General features: G+C 58.5%; 2 protein-coding genes across 9 annotated transcripts in view; one reads left to right on the top strand and one right to left on the bottom strand.

Moving 5' to 3' along the window:
- Window positions 1-15,342, bottom strand: part of ELMO2 (engulfment and cell motility 2) — a 78,247-nt gene that overhangs the window by 3,871 nt on the left and 59,034 nt on the right. Inside the window, exons 1-18 of one of the 8 annotated variants that reach the window (XM_083618592.1) lie at window positions 11,071-11,145; window positions 9,016-9,148; window positions 8,548-8,588; window positions 8,259-8,331; window positions 8,014-8,064; window positions 7,642-7,823; window positions 6,079-6,178; window positions 4,984-5,135; window positions 4,816-4,894; window positions 4,523-4,558; window positions 3,729-3,779; window positions 3,334-3,456; window positions 3,114-3,248; window positions 2,362-2,466; window positions 2,160-2,268; window positions 1,456-1,592; window positions 276-439; window positions 70-182 (exon numbers count right to left, since the gene is read on the bottom strand). In XM_083618592.1, the coding sequence (XP_083474718.1) occupies window positions 70-182; window positions 276-439; window positions 1,456-1,592; window positions 2,160-2,268; window positions 2,362-2,466; window positions 3,114-3,248; window positions 3,334-3,456; window positions 3,729-3,779; window positions 4,523-4,558; window positions 4,816-4,894; window positions 4,984-5,135; window positions 6,079-6,178; window positions 7,642-7,823; window positions 8,014-8,064; window positions 8,259-8,331; window positions 8,548-8,588; window positions 9,016-9,093 (1,729 nt within the window). In that variant the 5' untranslated portion in view covers window positions 9,094-9,148; window positions 11,071-11,145. Of the gene's footprint in view, window positions 1-69; window positions 183-275; window positions 440-1,455; window positions 1,593-2,159; window positions 2,269-2,361; window positions 2,467-3,113; window positions 3,249-3,333; window positions 3,457-3,728; window positions 3,780-4,522; window positions 4,559-4,815; window positions 4,895-4,983; window positions 5,136-6,078; window positions 6,179-7,641; window positions 7,824-8,013; window positions 8,065-8,258; window positions 8,332-8,547; window positions 8,589-9,015; window positions 9,149-10,306; window positions 10,332-11,070; window positions 11,147-15,342 lie in introns of those variants that run through there. The other 7 variants (XM_083618593.1, XM_083618594.1, XM_083618595.1 and 4 more) reach the window with 7 other exon arrangements.
- On the top strand, window positions 11,836-15,020 carry LOC310764739 (small nuclear ribonucleoprotein-associated protein B'). The gene is made up of 6 exons (XM_083619193.1): window positions 11,836-12,420; window positions 13,144-13,255; window positions 13,835-13,987; window positions 14,156-14,294; window positions 14,476-14,601; window positions 14,835-15,020. Exons 1-6 carry the CDS (start codon window positions 12,290-12,292, stop codon window positions 14,870-14,872), a joined length of 699 nt encoding a protein of 232 aa, XP_083475319.1. The 5' UTR covers window positions 11,836-12,289; the 3' UTR covers window positions 14,873-15,020.

Here is a 15,342-nt window from a genome sequence, read left to right on the forward strand (position 1 = left end):
CCCCTCCTGCAGAGCCAGCCGTGGCCAGGATTCCCCCCCCCCCCGCCCTCTCCTCCCCGCTGCCCTCACCTTGCCTCCGCCGGTTCCCAATCTTGCGGAAGCTGCTCCCCTCGCAGAGGCGGTTCAGGCGCTGCTGCTTGATGAGCTCCAGGATCTCAGGCTGGATCTTCTCCCGCAGCTCCCTGGGGGGCGGCCACACAGCAGATGGTGAGCACCCCCCACTGTCCCTGCCAGGCGCCACCCCCAGCCCTGACCCCCCCCAAGCGGCCGCTCACATGATGGGCGGGGAGTGGAAGTCGTCCTGGCTCATGCGCTCCGACTGGCGCAGGCGCAGGATCTCCGAGTAGCTGAGGCTGCGCAGTTTGCTCTTGAACTGGTCCAGGGAGCTGGGCTTCGAGGGCAGCGCCCGCATGATCTGCTCCCGCACCACCTGCATCACCTGGGAGAGGGGGGCAAAATTACGCCTAGCAGGGAGAACGGGGGGGGGAGGGAAGGGCTTCTTCACGCAGAGCATCGTTAACCTGTGGAACTTCCTCCTGCAGGAGGCAGGGGTGGCCTGGGTGGCTCTGAAAGGGCTATTGAGGCCACTGACCACAGTGGCTCTGCTTTGCCTCCCTGGTCAGTAGCAGGAATGCTTCTTGATGGCCCTCGCTGGAAACCTGAGGTGGGAAAAAGTTCTCTCGCGCTCAGATCCTGCTCATGGGCATCCCATCATGGGCAATGTGGCTGGCCACTGAGAGAACAGGATGCTGGGCTAGACTCAGTACAAATTTGGCTCGAGTTGTTTCACGCTTTTATAGGATGATGTGTCAATGTATCCACAAGTGATTGGATTCTCGTGTTCCTGCCTTTGGCAGATCTCACAGGCCTCCCTCCTGCATGGCATTTCCATGCTTCTCTGACCCTGGAGAGTGGGAAGCTTATTGGTATTACTAGAAGGGCACCAACAGCTGGCCAAGGAGGTATATTTAGAGTCGGGAGGGCAAGCAAGCTTCTCCTTGAAGCATTCCAGGGACACGGAAGGAAGATAAGGGAATGTCAACAGGCCTTTCTTTACTGAAGGCCAGAAGACAAGTACAAAAGATGAAAACAGAGCAGAGCCGGACTTTTGACATTCCTTGACCTGTAACCTCTTTTGATACATGCCATGATGTTTTGTGATGCATACCAATAAAAGCTTTGTTCAAATGTCCTTTGAAGCAGTCTTTGCTCGCTGGCAATGCTGCCCTATTGTGCAATAGTTTTAATTAACTGGGTCCTTACAAGGTGCTTTTGCTTGCTAGTCTCTTGGTTTCCTTGCTATTCCTTGCTAAAAGTGTGTTCCCTCACCTGGGCCAGACCAGTGGGGCATTCTGTTCTTATGGAGGAGGAGGGAGGGGAGATAACCCAGCTGGGCCGGAAGAGCAGCTGCCCCCTCCACCCCCCACCCCTGCCTCTGCCCCACGGCCACCCCACCTTGTTGAAGTCCTCCGCCGTGGCCCGCATCTCCTTCCAGGTCTTGTTGAGCAGCTGGATGCAGATGGCAAAGAGCTCCTCGAAGGCGCGGTCGTGGGTGAAAAACATGGGGTGGTAGTCGTTGCGGCCCTCGTTGGCTGGGGGGGGGAGAGGGAGGGAGGTCAGAACAGCCAGGATGGCACCTCGGGGGAGCGCCAGGGAGCAAGAGGAACCCAAACACATGGGAGGAGCGTCGTGGCCACAGTCAAGCAACGTGAATTCCCTGGTTGGAGGGGGCCCTTTCCATCCAGGGGCCACTTTCCTGCACAGGCAGCTTCAGGGGGCCACATGTCACCGGTGGCAACTATTGGGTGCAGCCAGAGAAGCGAATTTTCCCTTTGTGCAGCAGAGCCCACAATCCAGGCATGGAATAACGGAAGGGACCCCGAGGGTCAACGACTCCAGTCCCCAGAGCCAAGTAGCCCCCCGCAGATGCCCCCCCAACCTCTGCAAGGAAACCTCCAGAGAAGGAGTGTCCGCCATCTTCCCAGGGAGGCCGCTCCGCTGCCATGCTGTCATACGGAACAGGCAGACCCTCTTCCTTGGACTGGCTCAGCCTGCCCAGGGGCTTTTTGGGCGGAGGAGAGAGTCCCCTCTGGCACAAGGGCTCAAGAGAGAAGACTCTGTGGGGGCTCCCCCCTCCCTCCTTGCCCGACTTCACTTACGCAGCTCCCCGACCTGCAGGATCTCACACAGCATCTTGGTGAGCTCAATGGCGCTGCGCCCAAAGGGACACTCGTGCTTATCCTCCCGGCTGCTGTTCTCCAGGACGATCTGTGGGGCAGGAAGGGAGCAGAGTGAGGGGGGTGGGGCTGGTCCAGGGGCCTCGGCCTTCGCAGGGGGCGTGGGGGCATCCTCCCCACTTACCCGGATGTAGGTGTCCTGGTGGCACTTGGCCAGGTAGAGCATGTTGTCCAAGGCCAGCATCCCCGGCGGGGTCTGGGTGAAGTCCAGGGCAGGGTTGATGTGGTTCTACGTGGAAGAAAAACCAGCACCTGCCATCAGCAGCAGAAGGAAGGAGCTGCCCCCACAGGGTCCCCACTGCTGAGGGATTCAGGGAAGCGAAAAGGAAGCAGAAAATTCAGCTGTGGAACTCCCTCCCACAGGATAGCTTCAAGAGAGGGCTAGCAAACTTGCTGGCAGGACCAGTGGCCAGCAATAATGGGAACTGTAGTCCAAAAACAGCTGGAGACCCAAGTTTGGGAATTTTGAATCGCATTAATAGTTTTGATGAACGATTTCTGATATTTTCTGGCATTTTGAAATACTATAAATTTACTTAATTGTATTAATCATTTTGATGAATTTGTTGTTGTTTGCTTTACTTACATGTTATTGTGTTTGACAGAATAGCGACTGCAATGTCAGTTGTTTCCTAATGTTATTGTGATGATTGTGAGCTGCTTTGAGCTCCACATTTGTGGCTGGAAAAATGGACCATAAATATGAAATCGAATCAAGTATCAGTTGCTGGAACGGCAGGAGGGGAAAGCGCTGCTCTTGTGCTCTGGTCTGGCCTGTGGTTCCCTCTGGGGCACCTGCTTGGCCATGGGGAGAACAGGCTGCTGAATGAGGAGATGCCCCACCCCCCGGCCTGAGGGTCTTGGGGGGCTGCCTACCATGAAGCCCAGCATCTTGTAGTCCTTGGTGTACATGGCTCTCCTCTTCTCTGTCCCGCCCCCAGGCAGGCTGTTGCTCTCCGACTCGGCGTCAAAGGCGATCCTGCGCAGCTCAAAGATGATGTCCCTCTGGGCCTGGCGAGCGAGGAGAGAGGGCAGAGCGTGAGCCCAGCGCGGAGGCTGCCGCTCACACAGAGGGGGCCACAGTCCTGCCAGTCACCTGGTCGCTGGGGTCCATTTTGGTCATCATTCTCTCCTCCAGGAGGTTGAAGGTCAGGACCTGCAGCACGTACAGCTGATGGGCCATCTCCGTCTTGATGGGGCGGTTGCCCCGGATGACGTGCTGCGGGAGGAGAGGGAGGAGGTGGAAGAGGCTCACCTGCCAACCCCTCCCTGCGTGAGCAGGGCCAGGTCCCCCTTGTGGCCCCCGACCAGCGGGGGACACGCCTGGTTGGGGGAACAGGAGCCCCCACCCTCTGCACCCAGAAACACCCACAGCCTGCAGGCCAGAGACCGTGCAATGGGGGGACCACAAAGACTGGGCGCCCTGAGACGAGGCTGAGATGGTTGCCCAGAGGCACGGCTATGTCAAGGCTGAAGCCTGGTCCTACTCACTGCCAGGATGATGGAGCGCAGGTGCTTCTGAGCAAAGGCGTTGGCCATCTCCTGTTGGGGGTTGACAGGAGAGAGAGAGAGAGAGAGAGAGAGAGAGAGGAAACTCCAACCGTGCCCCACCTCCTGGGGGGGGGGGAGAAGGGTGCTGAGCAGCCTAGCAGTGCCGTGGCAGCCTGCTCCAAGCACAGGAAACACAGCCATTCAGCAAAGGGGCTGCTCCCACCCTTGGAGAGTCCTCTGGCTGTCCATCACCCAAAGCAGCTGCAGCAGCTGGAGGAAAGCTGCACCCCAAAGCCCCCACCTCAGCAGCCCCGCCAAGGAGCCCAGGCCACCTGCACTCCCTCTGGGCCCGTCCCTGTGCACCCACAGAGCACACACCCCACAGGATGCAACAACAACAGACCCAAGCGGTGGCAGGGGTCGGAGCGGAGAAGAAAAAGAATCACCCTGGTTTTGCCCTCTCCAGATTAGCCAGGAGCTGCAGCCCAGCTTGTCCAGGAGGGCAAAAACGCCTCAGCAGCCAAAGAACCAGGGAGGAGAAGGTGGCCACAATCTCCTCTCCCTGTGGACACATGCAAGGTGTGCAAGCCAGATAGATGTGTGTGAGAGAGACAGACACAGGCAGAGACGGAGACAGACGGAGACGGAGCAGGGCTGCCTCTGAGGTGGAGGCAGAGGAAGGGTACGGGGGTCTCTCTCTCTCTATTTATTCCCAAGACATTTCCACCCCGCTTTCTGGCTCTGAAGAGAGAAAACACCAGTGCTCTTAGAGAGGAGCTGAGGGATTTACTTACAGTGCAAGGCAGGTCTAGCGGGTTAAGGAGCTTCTCCTGCGGACAACAGGAAGCAGAAAGACACAAAGAGAAGCCGGCAGAAGAGTCAGCACAGAGACCCTCGCAGGGAGGGCGGGCAGGCAGGCGGGGGACGGGCAGACACAGAGACGCAGTGCCACGCAGCACATCCACAGACCGGCCAGTCACCACCTGGGGAGGAAGCCTTCCTCCCCCCTGCCCCCCATCAGCGAAGGAGTGCAATGGCTGGTGCCCTCCCCTCCCTCCCCATGGCACCCCCTTGCCCGGCCACCCACCTGCCTCTTGTCCTCCGGGGCCTTCAGAAAGAGGGCGTTGATCAGGGCAATGGCATACGTCTGGATCTCCTGGTTTGATCTGCAGGGGCACAAAGGGGGGTGAGCGGCAGGCGGCTCCCCACCTCCTCCCACCCTGGCAGGATGCGCGGTGCTGGAGGCGCCACTCACACTTGCAGGTGGGCAATGAGCTGCCCCACGGTGATCTCCTCGGCAATCTTCTGGTAGAGGCTCTGGCTGTTGAGCACCATGCTCTCCAGGATGGCCAAGGAGCGCTGCAGGATGGAGACGTCCACCGTCGGCTGGCTCACGTAGCCCGCGATCTGGGGGGAGGCAGAGGCCGCTGAGCGCCAGAGGCAGGCATGCCCACTGCCCTGCCCAGGGAGCCCCCCTTCTCCTGTGCCGCCTGCTGGGACTGTTGCCTAAACTGGTTTGAAGTCCATTTTGTGATATAGTGGGACCTTGGTTCTCAAACGCCTTAGTACTCAAACAATTTGGAACCCAAACACAGCATACCCGGAAGCGTTCCGGCTTGCAAACTTTTTTTTGGAAGCCGAACGTGCTCCATTTCGAGTGTTACACTTCCGTTTTGAGTGCTACACTGAGGTCTGTCTGTTTTTGCTATTTATTTTGTGTTTTGTTTTTGTGGCTCTTTTTTTGTCTGGAACCCAGTTCAGCTACTGACTGTGTGACTGCAGTACATTATTTATTGCTTTCATTTTATGGATCAATGGTCTCATTAGACAGTAAAATTCATGTTAAGTTGTTGTTTCGGGGGTTGTTTTTAAAAGTCTGGAACAGATTAATTCATTCTGCATTACCTTCTATGGGAAAACGCGCCTTGGTTTTGGAACGCTTTGGTTTTGGAACGGACTTATGGAACGGATTAAGTTTGAGAACCGAGGTACTACTGTATCAGTTTCGTTGTTTTTGACCTGGCAATATATCGCGAATCACGGTTGCTATGCAAAAATCACGATGCAGGAAAAACCACGAAGCCAGCCAAGGCTTCTCTCAGTTCCTGCAGCCCCTGTTAACTCTGCCAGCTGAGCTCTCCCCTGCCTCATGCAAGGGCAGCGAATCCCAAGAGCAGGAGCCAGCAAAAATCACAATGAGGGGGAAACTGTGAAGCCAGCCGAGGGCTTTGCATAGCTCCATCCTTATTTCAGACAGGGCAATATACTGGTACATTGTGATGTTTAGTGGGTGAGATGTTGAAAAGCAGCAATCGCCCAGCCCCGCCACCTGCACTCATGGAGGCTGTACCTGTTTGATGAAACTGATGGACACCATGTCCCAGGAGATGATGCCGTGGTCCATGAGCTCCAGGAAGGCTGTCAGGGTGAATGCCAGCATCTCACTGTAGCTGCAGTGGGCACAGGGGATGGCAGATCAGTAGGGAGGGGGGAAGGCACCCTCAGGGCTCCCTCGCTCTCCACTCATGGCTGGCCAAGGCAGCCCCTCCAGAGAGTCACTCTGCTGGGCGACGCAGAGCTGCAACCGGGCACCGTCTTGGCGGTCTCACGCCAGCACTTAGTGGGCAATGGGAAAGGCAGCCGCCTGCTTCTGGGGCCTCCTCGTGTCCTCAGCACCTGCAACCCACACCTGCAACTCCATGCTCTGCGGCTCCACCATCCGCCTGTGGGATGTGCTGCCATCTGGAGAACCAGAGCAGAAAAGGGAAGGGCAAAGCAGGCCGGGCACTCCGAGCCTGGCAGTGACAGAGGAGGATTTGCTCAGGCCACCAAGAGGCTCAAGGCCTCCCTGCGCTTGCCCACTAAAAGCCAACGTGGATATTGAATTAACTATTCAGCAGTTTTAAAAAACCATATTAAATGGTATATATAATACCATAAAATATTCATTACAAACAGCAATGAAAACAGACTTTGAAAACAGCAGGCAGGATGCCATTGCCAAAATGCAGATAAAATCAAGTTTAAAAAGCCGAACCAAGTTACACATCTAGGAAGGCTTGGCTAAGGAAAGGGTGGCAGCGTTTGGGCCTGTTTAGAGAAAATGTAGGAGGCAACACAATGGAAGTTTGTAAAATCATGCATGGCATTGAGAAAGTGGAGAGAGAAACGTTTTCCTCCCTGTCTTCTAAGGCCAGGGCTTGTGGATATCCCACGCAACTGAACGCTGGAAGATTCAGGACTGGTAACACAAAGTCCTTCTTCGCACAGTGCAACTAAACTGATGGCCATCGCCTTAGAAGGCTTTCAGAGTGGATCACACCAAGTCCTGGAGGAGAAGAGGACACTGGGTGGCTCGGCTTTGCCAGTCAGAGACAGCCATGCTTCTGAATCCCAGTTGCCGATAACCGCAGGTGGGCACCTGGTTGGCCACTGTGAGAACAGGCTGCTGGACTTGGTGGGCCCCCTTGGGCGTGATCCAGTGGGGGGGGGGTCTTATGTTCTTACATTACAACACTAAGTAATGGGGAGAAGACCCAGGCCTGGGAGGATTGTCTTCTAGCCAGTGGCCTTTTCCCTCTTTGCGCCCCTGGGTGTCCCAGTGACCAGCATCAAATCCCGGCTGCCCTTGGCTGCCCCCTCCCATGCCAGGAGGAGAGAAAGAGCACCCAAGCCAGGTCCTGCGGAAGAGCAAAGAGAAGGCTGCCAAGGAGGTGGCGCCCAAGTCTCTGCTGCCTCCCCTGCCCCCTTGGCAGCCCTGGGGCAGCTGCCCCCCCCCCCAACCAAGAGCGCCCTGCTCCAGAAGAGGCCGGGGGGCTGCAAATGGCTGGAGCAAAGAGAAGGCCAGAACTGTCAACATTAAAGGACAGCCCCTCAGGGAAGTGAGTGCTGCTGGTGCTGGATGCCCACTTACTGGGAGAGGAGCTTGGTGCCGCTCTCCACAAGGCGGGTGAGCACCGAGATGCCGTCCATGTTGATGAACTCTGTGGCAAAGGTCACGTCTGCAGAGAGCTTGGCCAGCTCCTTCATGGCCTCCAGCCGAGCCTCCATGCTGTGCGACTGCGTCCGGTCCATCAGCTGGCGGGCGGCCCTGGACTGGGGGGCAGGGCAACAGCTAGCCCCTTGCAGACCCCAAACCCCTCCAGGGGGCTCCCCTCAGCCGGGCAGGAGAGAGGGAACAAGAGGAGGTGGCCTCGTGCCATGAGCCCAAAGCCAGCCAGCAGGCCCCATATCCTCAAAGGGGGATAAAGAACCCACCCACCCCCCAGAGGCAGCCCAGACCTACTGGAGAAACCGCCAGCTGGAGGATGGTCCCATTCTTGATGTCACAGCGGGTCTGCAAGGCAAGAAGGGGGGGCTGCTTAGGACGACTGGGAGAGTAGCGGAGGCCCCCCAGCGGGGCTCCTGGTCTGCTTCTGTGGGTTTCCTCCAAGGGCCCCATCCTGATCAGAGTTGCAAGGAGCTGCATGGCACCCCATGGCCCTCTCCCTGCTTTTTTAGATGGGGGGTTAGGAACCAGCTCCCACGCACCTGCTCTGTAATGTACAGCTGGGCCCCATCTGCGTAGCGCAGCGTGTAGTACTCTGGGTTGGGCAGCGACCACCTAAGGGGGGGGGGGAGGACCACGTCAGCCTCCTCCCTCAGGAAGCAAGCTAGCGGGGGGGGGGGCAGGTGAGCCACACCCAGGAGCCTGAAGAGCAACTGAGGGGGCTCAGAGGAGGGGATCCAGCAGCTCCAGAGCCCCAAGCAAGCAGCTGGCTGGAGTGGGGGGGGAGAGGCTAGCGTGGCCCCCATGAAGCCAGTTGTGGTTCCCACTCACCCGTCACAGACCTCCTTGATGATGGACGCCAGAGGCCGCTTCTGAGAGAGGCAGGGGGAAGAAAGAGAAGCCTGAACTGTAACTCTCTTCTGGACGGCAGGTGATCAGCAGCCCCCCCCCCCGGCCCACCCACCATTCAGCACTAGAAGGCCTGGAGACCCCAGGAAGCTGACAGTTGAAAGAGTCAGGGCAGAGAAAAGAAAGCCCTTCTTAGCAGAGAGCAGACTGGAACTCTGGAACTCCCTCCCACAGGAAGCAGCTTGGCCACCAGGGCTTTCCAAGAGGGTCAGACCCATTCTGGGAGGAGGGCAGGGCTCTCAATGGCTACCAGCCACATGGGCTCAGCTCTGCCCCAGCCCACCCCCACTTGGAGGCAGCCAGGTGCTGGTTGGCCACGGTGAGAACAGGATGCTAGATGTGGTCCCTGCCCCCTCCCCCCGGCCCGATCCAGCAGCCTGCGCCCGTCACCTGGTCAATCTCCAGCAGCTGAGCGTTGGCCCCCGGCCACTCCACAGCCACCTTGACAATGTCCGACGGGGGTGGCATCCCTCCTGGCTGACGGCCACCTCACAGACGGGGGCGAGGAATTGGCCTCCCAAACCTAGCCAGAGGGGAAAGGCAAGTCAGCTCCAGTGCGGAGGGGATTCTGCCCGAGAGATGCCCCCTCAAGCAGGCACTCTGAGGACCCAGCAGCACCAGCCTCTGCACAGGCCCAAAGACAAAGGCCCAAAGCCCCGGCAAGCAGAGCCAGCCCCCTGGCTAGGCAAGCTCTTTGCCCCCCACCCCCGGCTTCCAACAAAGACCTGGCAAGGAGGGGCACTGCTCTCAGAGGCACCCAGCACCACCTCCTGCTGTCCTGGCCAGGTCCAATTCTGGGCTGCCCCCAAAGACTGCCCGGCCCCACCTTCCTAGAGCTGGGAAGCCACTGGGAGGGCAGCCTGGCAAGGAAGCAGGGCAGGGTGACCCGGATGCCCCAGCTCTGCTCTGTTGCCAAGGAGTTGCCCCAGAGGAAGCGCAGGCAAGTGAGGGCCCCTCTCCTGGCCACAGCAGCCAGCCAGGCCCCCTCCCAAGGGATGCCAGGGAGGACACGGGCTCAGCACCTCTTTGCCTTGCAGGGGCCAGAGCAGCTGGTGCCTCTGCCTGCCTCCCCTTCACCGCCAGCCTCCTATTCAAGGCCAGGCGCACTTAACCCTCTCCTGGCTGCTGCTGCTGTGCAGCTCTAGGGTTCAGTAGCTTTATTTGACCGACTCTTACTTTTGCCAGGAGATGTGGGTCATTATGTGCTGTGCAAGTTTTTGAACAGGTCTCTCTTTTTTTTGGAGGGGGGAATAAAGCACGCTGCAACATACACAATACATCCAACCCAACCTGTTTTTCCAAGAAAAGTTGAATATATTTTAAGGGCATCACAGTTGACCATTATGATCTGCCCTTTAGTTTTTAAGAGAGGTGAAGATGAAGGCGCTAAACTATTTCATGTTAGTGAGCCCAGGGAGCTGGGTCTCCCAGGGATGGACCCCTGAAATAAAGGGCACTGCAGATCGAACCCGAGATTTATCTAGCGCTGCATCTGTTCCGGATGCCCACATGCCCACATTCTGCTGGCTCTTTTTAAAAGAAGGGTGTGTTTCTCCAGTGCCCCGCCCTGAATGCTTGGGCAGAGGCTTCCATCAGGCAGGGCAAACCCCATGTGCTGCAGCCCCACACCCCAAGTCCCTCCCTTTGCCTCTCCCCCAACTGCCACTCTGCAGCGCCCCACCTGCCCATTGCACTGGGGGGGGCTCAGGGTGCTGCCCACCCCAGGCAAGTCCGGAGTTGGGGCTCCCCATCCAGGTTCTGGGAGAGCAAAAGCAGCAGCAGCAGCCCATGAGGAAGCCGCCTCCTTCTGGGAAGGGAAGAGGAACCAGCCTCCTTCGGCAGAAGAGCCAGGCGACAGGAAGCCCGGGGGCACTTCGGGGGCTATTGGGGGGGGCCTGCAGCCCCTGGGGACTGGGGGTCTGGGCAGCGCAGGACCAGGCGCTCTCGCCCCCCAGGCCCTGCCTGCCTGCCTGGGAGGGGGAGCAGAGATGGGGGCCCAGATGGGCCAGGGAGGCGCAGCTGCCCCACTGGCGGCAAGAGCAGGAGTCCCCCTAAAGCTGCGGCTTATGGGAAGGTCCCAGCGGGGGGGGGGAGATGCTTGCGGGCGCCCAGTTGGGGGAAGAAGCCGAGCAGCTCCTCCAGGCCAAAGGAGGGGGTCGCCCCTCCCTCCCCCCCCCGCGGGCCTCTCCGGAGCAGGAGAGCGGGAGGCGGCCCGCGAGGGCCTCTGTCCGGAGATGGGGGTCGGAGGGGGCCGGCCGGTCTCCCTCAGGCCCAGCAGGGGGCGCCCGTGTCCCCCCCCCACGCACAGAGAGACTCCCTTTGAAGTCGCCGGGCCCCTCCCCCCCCCGCGTGACCAACAGACAGAGGGGGCGGAGGAACGGAGCCCCGAGAGTCGCCGCTCCGCCCCGGAGCCGAGGCCGGCCGCCCTCCCCGCCCCGCGCTCACCCGGCTGCCCGGGACCCTCCGCTCCGCCGACGCCGCCGCTCTCCCTCCGGCCGCGGACCCGGCTGCGTCCCGCCCCTCCCGCCCGGCCGCGCAGCCCCATTGGCCAGCGGCACCCGCCACTCAGGAGCGCGCCTCGTCCCCCATTGGCGCCCGCTCCACTCCGTCTCTCTCCACCCGGGAGGCGGGGCCTCGTCGCCCGGCGCCGGCTGCCATGGAGACCGAGCAGCTCCGCCCTCCTCCGGAGCCGCCGCGCTGGGCGGTCGCCCGGGCAACGAGCCCCGCCTCCGAGGGGCGGGGCCGGGCAGCGGAAGTATGGCGGGGAGCGTCCGGTCGGCGGGCGCTTCCGGTTCCGCTCAGGCAGCGCGAGGCGCGTCTTTGGTTCGTGAGGCGGCGGGAAGGAAGGCAGGAAGGCAGAGGGAGCCGCGCGGGGAAGGAGGACCGACGCCGCCGCCGCCGCCGCCATGGTGAGGGGGGCGGGGGGGTGGGATTGGGGGCCCCTTCCCCTCCCTCTGTGGTGAACAAAAATTGCCCCTTTTCCCTTATGGGGGACACAAGAGCCCGTATAGAGTCCTTAGGCGGGTAGGAGAGAAGAACAGAGGCCAAGCAGAGAAGGGCACAGAGAAGGGAGAAGCAAAGCAGCTAGTAAGCCTGATCTTTATCGATCTGTTGCAACAGGGTGCTCCCCTCACACGCAGGAGGGAAGAGGAACCCCGAACAAAGGCGTGCCTGCCCTTATATAGACATTTTAAATTGCCCGCCTTGGAGTCAAAGACCACCCCCAGAAACATCATACCTACATCGCAGAAAAGGCGGTCTAAGCAGAGATTTGAATGTTGTTTTTCTCCTGTCCTTATTTACCTCCTGTCTGGCAGGTTACCTGTTAATGCTCACTTGATTGGATACCCTGGGGAGCCTGGCCAGTCTTATGTAATGATAGATACTTAGCTCCTGAGCCAGGTCACAGGCTCACACCCTATTCAAACACAGACATACCCTTAAGACAGGATTTGTGAAGGAAAAGACAATGGGGAGGCTTTTCCATTTTGACCGTTCAGAGGAAACATTTGCTCAGTTTAGGAATCAAAATGGCTTCAGATCGGTCTTCCTGTGCTGATCTATGTACGTGCGGCTACCATATCTCTAAGACCTCAAAATACCTATCAAACTTCTCCCCACCCAACTCTCCCCTCCCCCGCAGACGGTGGGCAAGAGCAGCAAGATGCTCCAGCACATCGACTACCGCATGCGCTGCATCCTGCAGGACGGCCGCGTCTTCATCGGCACCTTCAAGGCCTTCGACAAGCACATGAACCTCATCCTCTGCGACTGCGACGAGTTCAGGAAGATCAAGTGAGCGGCCGGGGGGGAGGGGCCTCAGCAACACCCCCAAGCAGAGGCCGGCCCAGGAGGGGCCCCCGACCCAGCCCCTCATGACACCTCCTGAGGCACAAACCAGTCGGGTGGAAGGAGGGGCATCTGCAACCAGGGCTATAGCTCAGGCTTGGAGAGGTGGGCCCCCGCCAGGGGTGCAGGCTGGGGGCACGCTGCTAAACCGGCTTAAAATGTGCCCATAAACATGTCTATAAATAGAAATATTGTTGTTAGCCGCCCTGAGCCTAGCTTCGGCTGGGGAGGGCGGGAAATAAATAAAATTTATTATTATTTTATTATTCTTGCCTCATAAAAGGTTTTAAATAGAGGGTGAATTGAATGGGGGCGTGGAGGAGAGGCAGAAAGAAGAGCTCATTTGTCAGGGGTTAGGGGGCACAATCTGGACAGTTCTGTCAGGGGCGCAAGATCACGCCACCAAAGGAGCCCTGAAGGCGGCCGGGGTCTCCCCCTGCCTGGTCCTCCTTGGGGAAGGGCAAGCCTTCCTTTCTGCCCATAGGACCCCAGGGATGGTGGTGCTTCTGCCATAGCCTGGGTCTCTCTCTCCCCCTTTGACCCCCCTCCAATGTGGCATGTCACCCACCTCTCTGAGGGGCCAACAGGTCACCCCCTGTAAAAGTAGGTGTAGGGGGCAGAGATGCTTGTGACACAGCTTTGGGTTGCTTCTTCCTTCCTTCCTTCTAGGCCCAAGAACTCCAAGCAGCCTGAGCGGGAAGAGAAGCGAGTGCTGGGCCTGGTGTTGCTGCGAGGAGAGAATCTGGTCTCCATGACAGTCGAGGGGCCACCCCCAAAAGATGTAAGCGGAGCCAGATTAGGGGAGATGTTTGCTCGTGACCTTGACCTTTCCCAGAATAGCTTAGTAGAGGGGTCCTGACAGCACCCCTTTAAAATTGCAAGGCATCAACTAAGTCTGGCTTTTGGGGTTTGCTCTAAAATATTTACAGTCTGCTTCTGGAACTAAAGGACATGCCAGTATATATTTATTTTGAAACGTCTGCTTCTTCTACATATCAGGAATAGCACAGAATCAAAAATCAACATGGAGAGTACCAGGGAGGGGTAAGAAATCAATCAGAGAGGATGGGGATTAATGGGGGCAGAGAGGAGTAGGGCAGCCAAATACTCCTTGGTGTGGTACTTGGAAGAAAGAAACTGGAGTTTCAGGGGAGTTCTGGGAGAAAAGTCAGATTTTGGGGTCGGGAAGACAAAGGTGAAGCAGATAAGTGTATGTGTCAGTCTGTCCCCAGATAAAAAAAATATATTATTATGCAAGCGGTGTCCTGACTCACTGCTGAGCATGGTAGGTTTTTTGTTAAGAACCTCACCACCACCACTGGAAAATTGTCCTGCTGCAGTTACTGTTTCGCTCTTTCAGACTGGCATCGCTCGCGTGCCCCTGGCTGGAGCCGCTGGAGGACCTGGTGTTGGCAGAGCTGCTGGAAGGGGCGTCCCCGCAGGAGCTCCCATGCCCCAGGCACCCGCAGGCCTGGCCGGCCCCGTGCGTGGTGTTGGTGGCCCATCCCAGCAGGTAAGCAGGAGGCACGTCCTCCCAATAAATGGCTTGAGGGGGGGAGGAGTCTGGGGCAGCTCAAGGAGATTGGCACTGGATGATTGCAGGGGAGGGAACAACAGTGGATCCCTCCAACTTGGTATCTCATTTGCAGGAGATTTCTAAAAGCCTCTTCTCCCCTGCCAGGTGATGACTCCTCAGAGCCGAGGGACAGTTGCTGCTGCAGCGGCTGCCGCAACGGCCAGTATTGCAGGAGCCCCCACTCAGTATGCGCCAGGCCGCGGAGGCCCCCCTCCACCTATGGGCAGAGGGACCCCACCTCCAGGTAAGCAGCAACCCAGTTGCCTCCCCCACCCAGACTGGCAGAACCTGGGATGAAATGACAGTAACTGAGCACTGTGAAGAGTTGGTGTCAAAGCAGGATTACTCTGAGGTTCACTTTGGGACTTTGGGGAGGGGTGGTCTGCGGAGTCAAGGGGACTGAAGTGGCTTCCTTTTCACTGCAGGGATGATGGGGCCTCCCCCTGGCATGCGGCCCCCCATGGGCCCCCCGATGGGCATGCCGCCTGGCCGAGGCTCCCCGATGGGCATGCCACCTCCTGGAATGAGGCCTCCTCCTCCTGGCATGAGAGGTGAGTTGGCTTTGAGCCTGAGTCAAGGGTGCAGGTCAAGCCAAAGCCAGAGTCCTTTTCGGCTGCCTGTCCGCCTCCTGTGAATGGAAATCTCACTGGAGCAAGACAGAAGCCCTTGATAAGCTTGGAACTAAGGGGAAGGGAAGGGCAAGGTTGTCCTTGGGGCGCAAGAGCACTGCTGCCTCCTGGGGCAGGAGCTGCAAAGCTGATTGCCTCTGTTCTGTCCTTTCTAGGTCCCCCTCCTCCTGGCATGCGCCCACCCAGGCCCTGAGAGGTGACGCTGTGAAGGGAGCAGAATTTGAGCCTTTGGACTTCTGTCTTGTTCACCCTGAGGGAATGGTGGGGTGGGGGGGTTGTATGTATGTTTTATATTTTGGGGGTTGTCATGTTGCCCTTTCTAATAAACACTGGGAAATTTCCTGCTGTGGTGGTGCAAATTTATTCTGAGATTGAGCAAAGCAAACAAGTCTCGGCTTCCTGGAGGGCTCTTCACCTGGGCTCAGGAGCTTAAGAAGAGCCTGCTGGATGAGGCCAGTGGCTCATTGGTCCAGCATCCTCTTCTCACAATGGCTGACCATATGCCCGCAAGCGGGACCTGAGTACAAAAGCAGCCCTCTCCCCTCCTGCGGCTTCCAGCAAGAGCTATTCAGAAGCTAGTCACCAGTTTCTTGCCCCTCATCTTAGGTTCAGTGCAGGGAGCTCACGGCAAAGCCTGGGGGAGGGGGACGTTGCAGCCGTGTC

Source organism: Podarcis filfolensis (assembly GCF_964270895.1).
Source record: "Podarcis filfolensis genome assembly, chromosome: 6".
NCBI classification, from domain to species: domain Eukaryota; kingdom Metazoa; phylum Chordata; class Lepidosauria; order Squamata; family Lacertidae; genus Podarcis; species Podarcis filfolensis.

What these genes read in the sequence shown, in the direction of transcription:
- LOC310764739 (XM_083619193.1), top strand. Translation starts at nt 12,290, where the DNA reads ATGCTCCAGCACATCGACTACCGCATGCGCTGCATCCTGCAGGACGGC. An exon ending in GACGAGTTCAGGAAGATCAA is followed by an intron (nt 12,421 to 13,143) that starts GTGAGCGGCCGG and finishes CCTTCCTTCTAG; the next exon opens with GCCCAAGAACTCCAAGCAGC. An exon ending in TTGGTGGCCCATCCCAGCAG is followed by an intron (nt 13,988 to 14,155) that starts GTAAGCAGGAGG and finishes CTCCCCTGCCAG; the next exon opens with GTGATGACTCCTCAGAGCCG.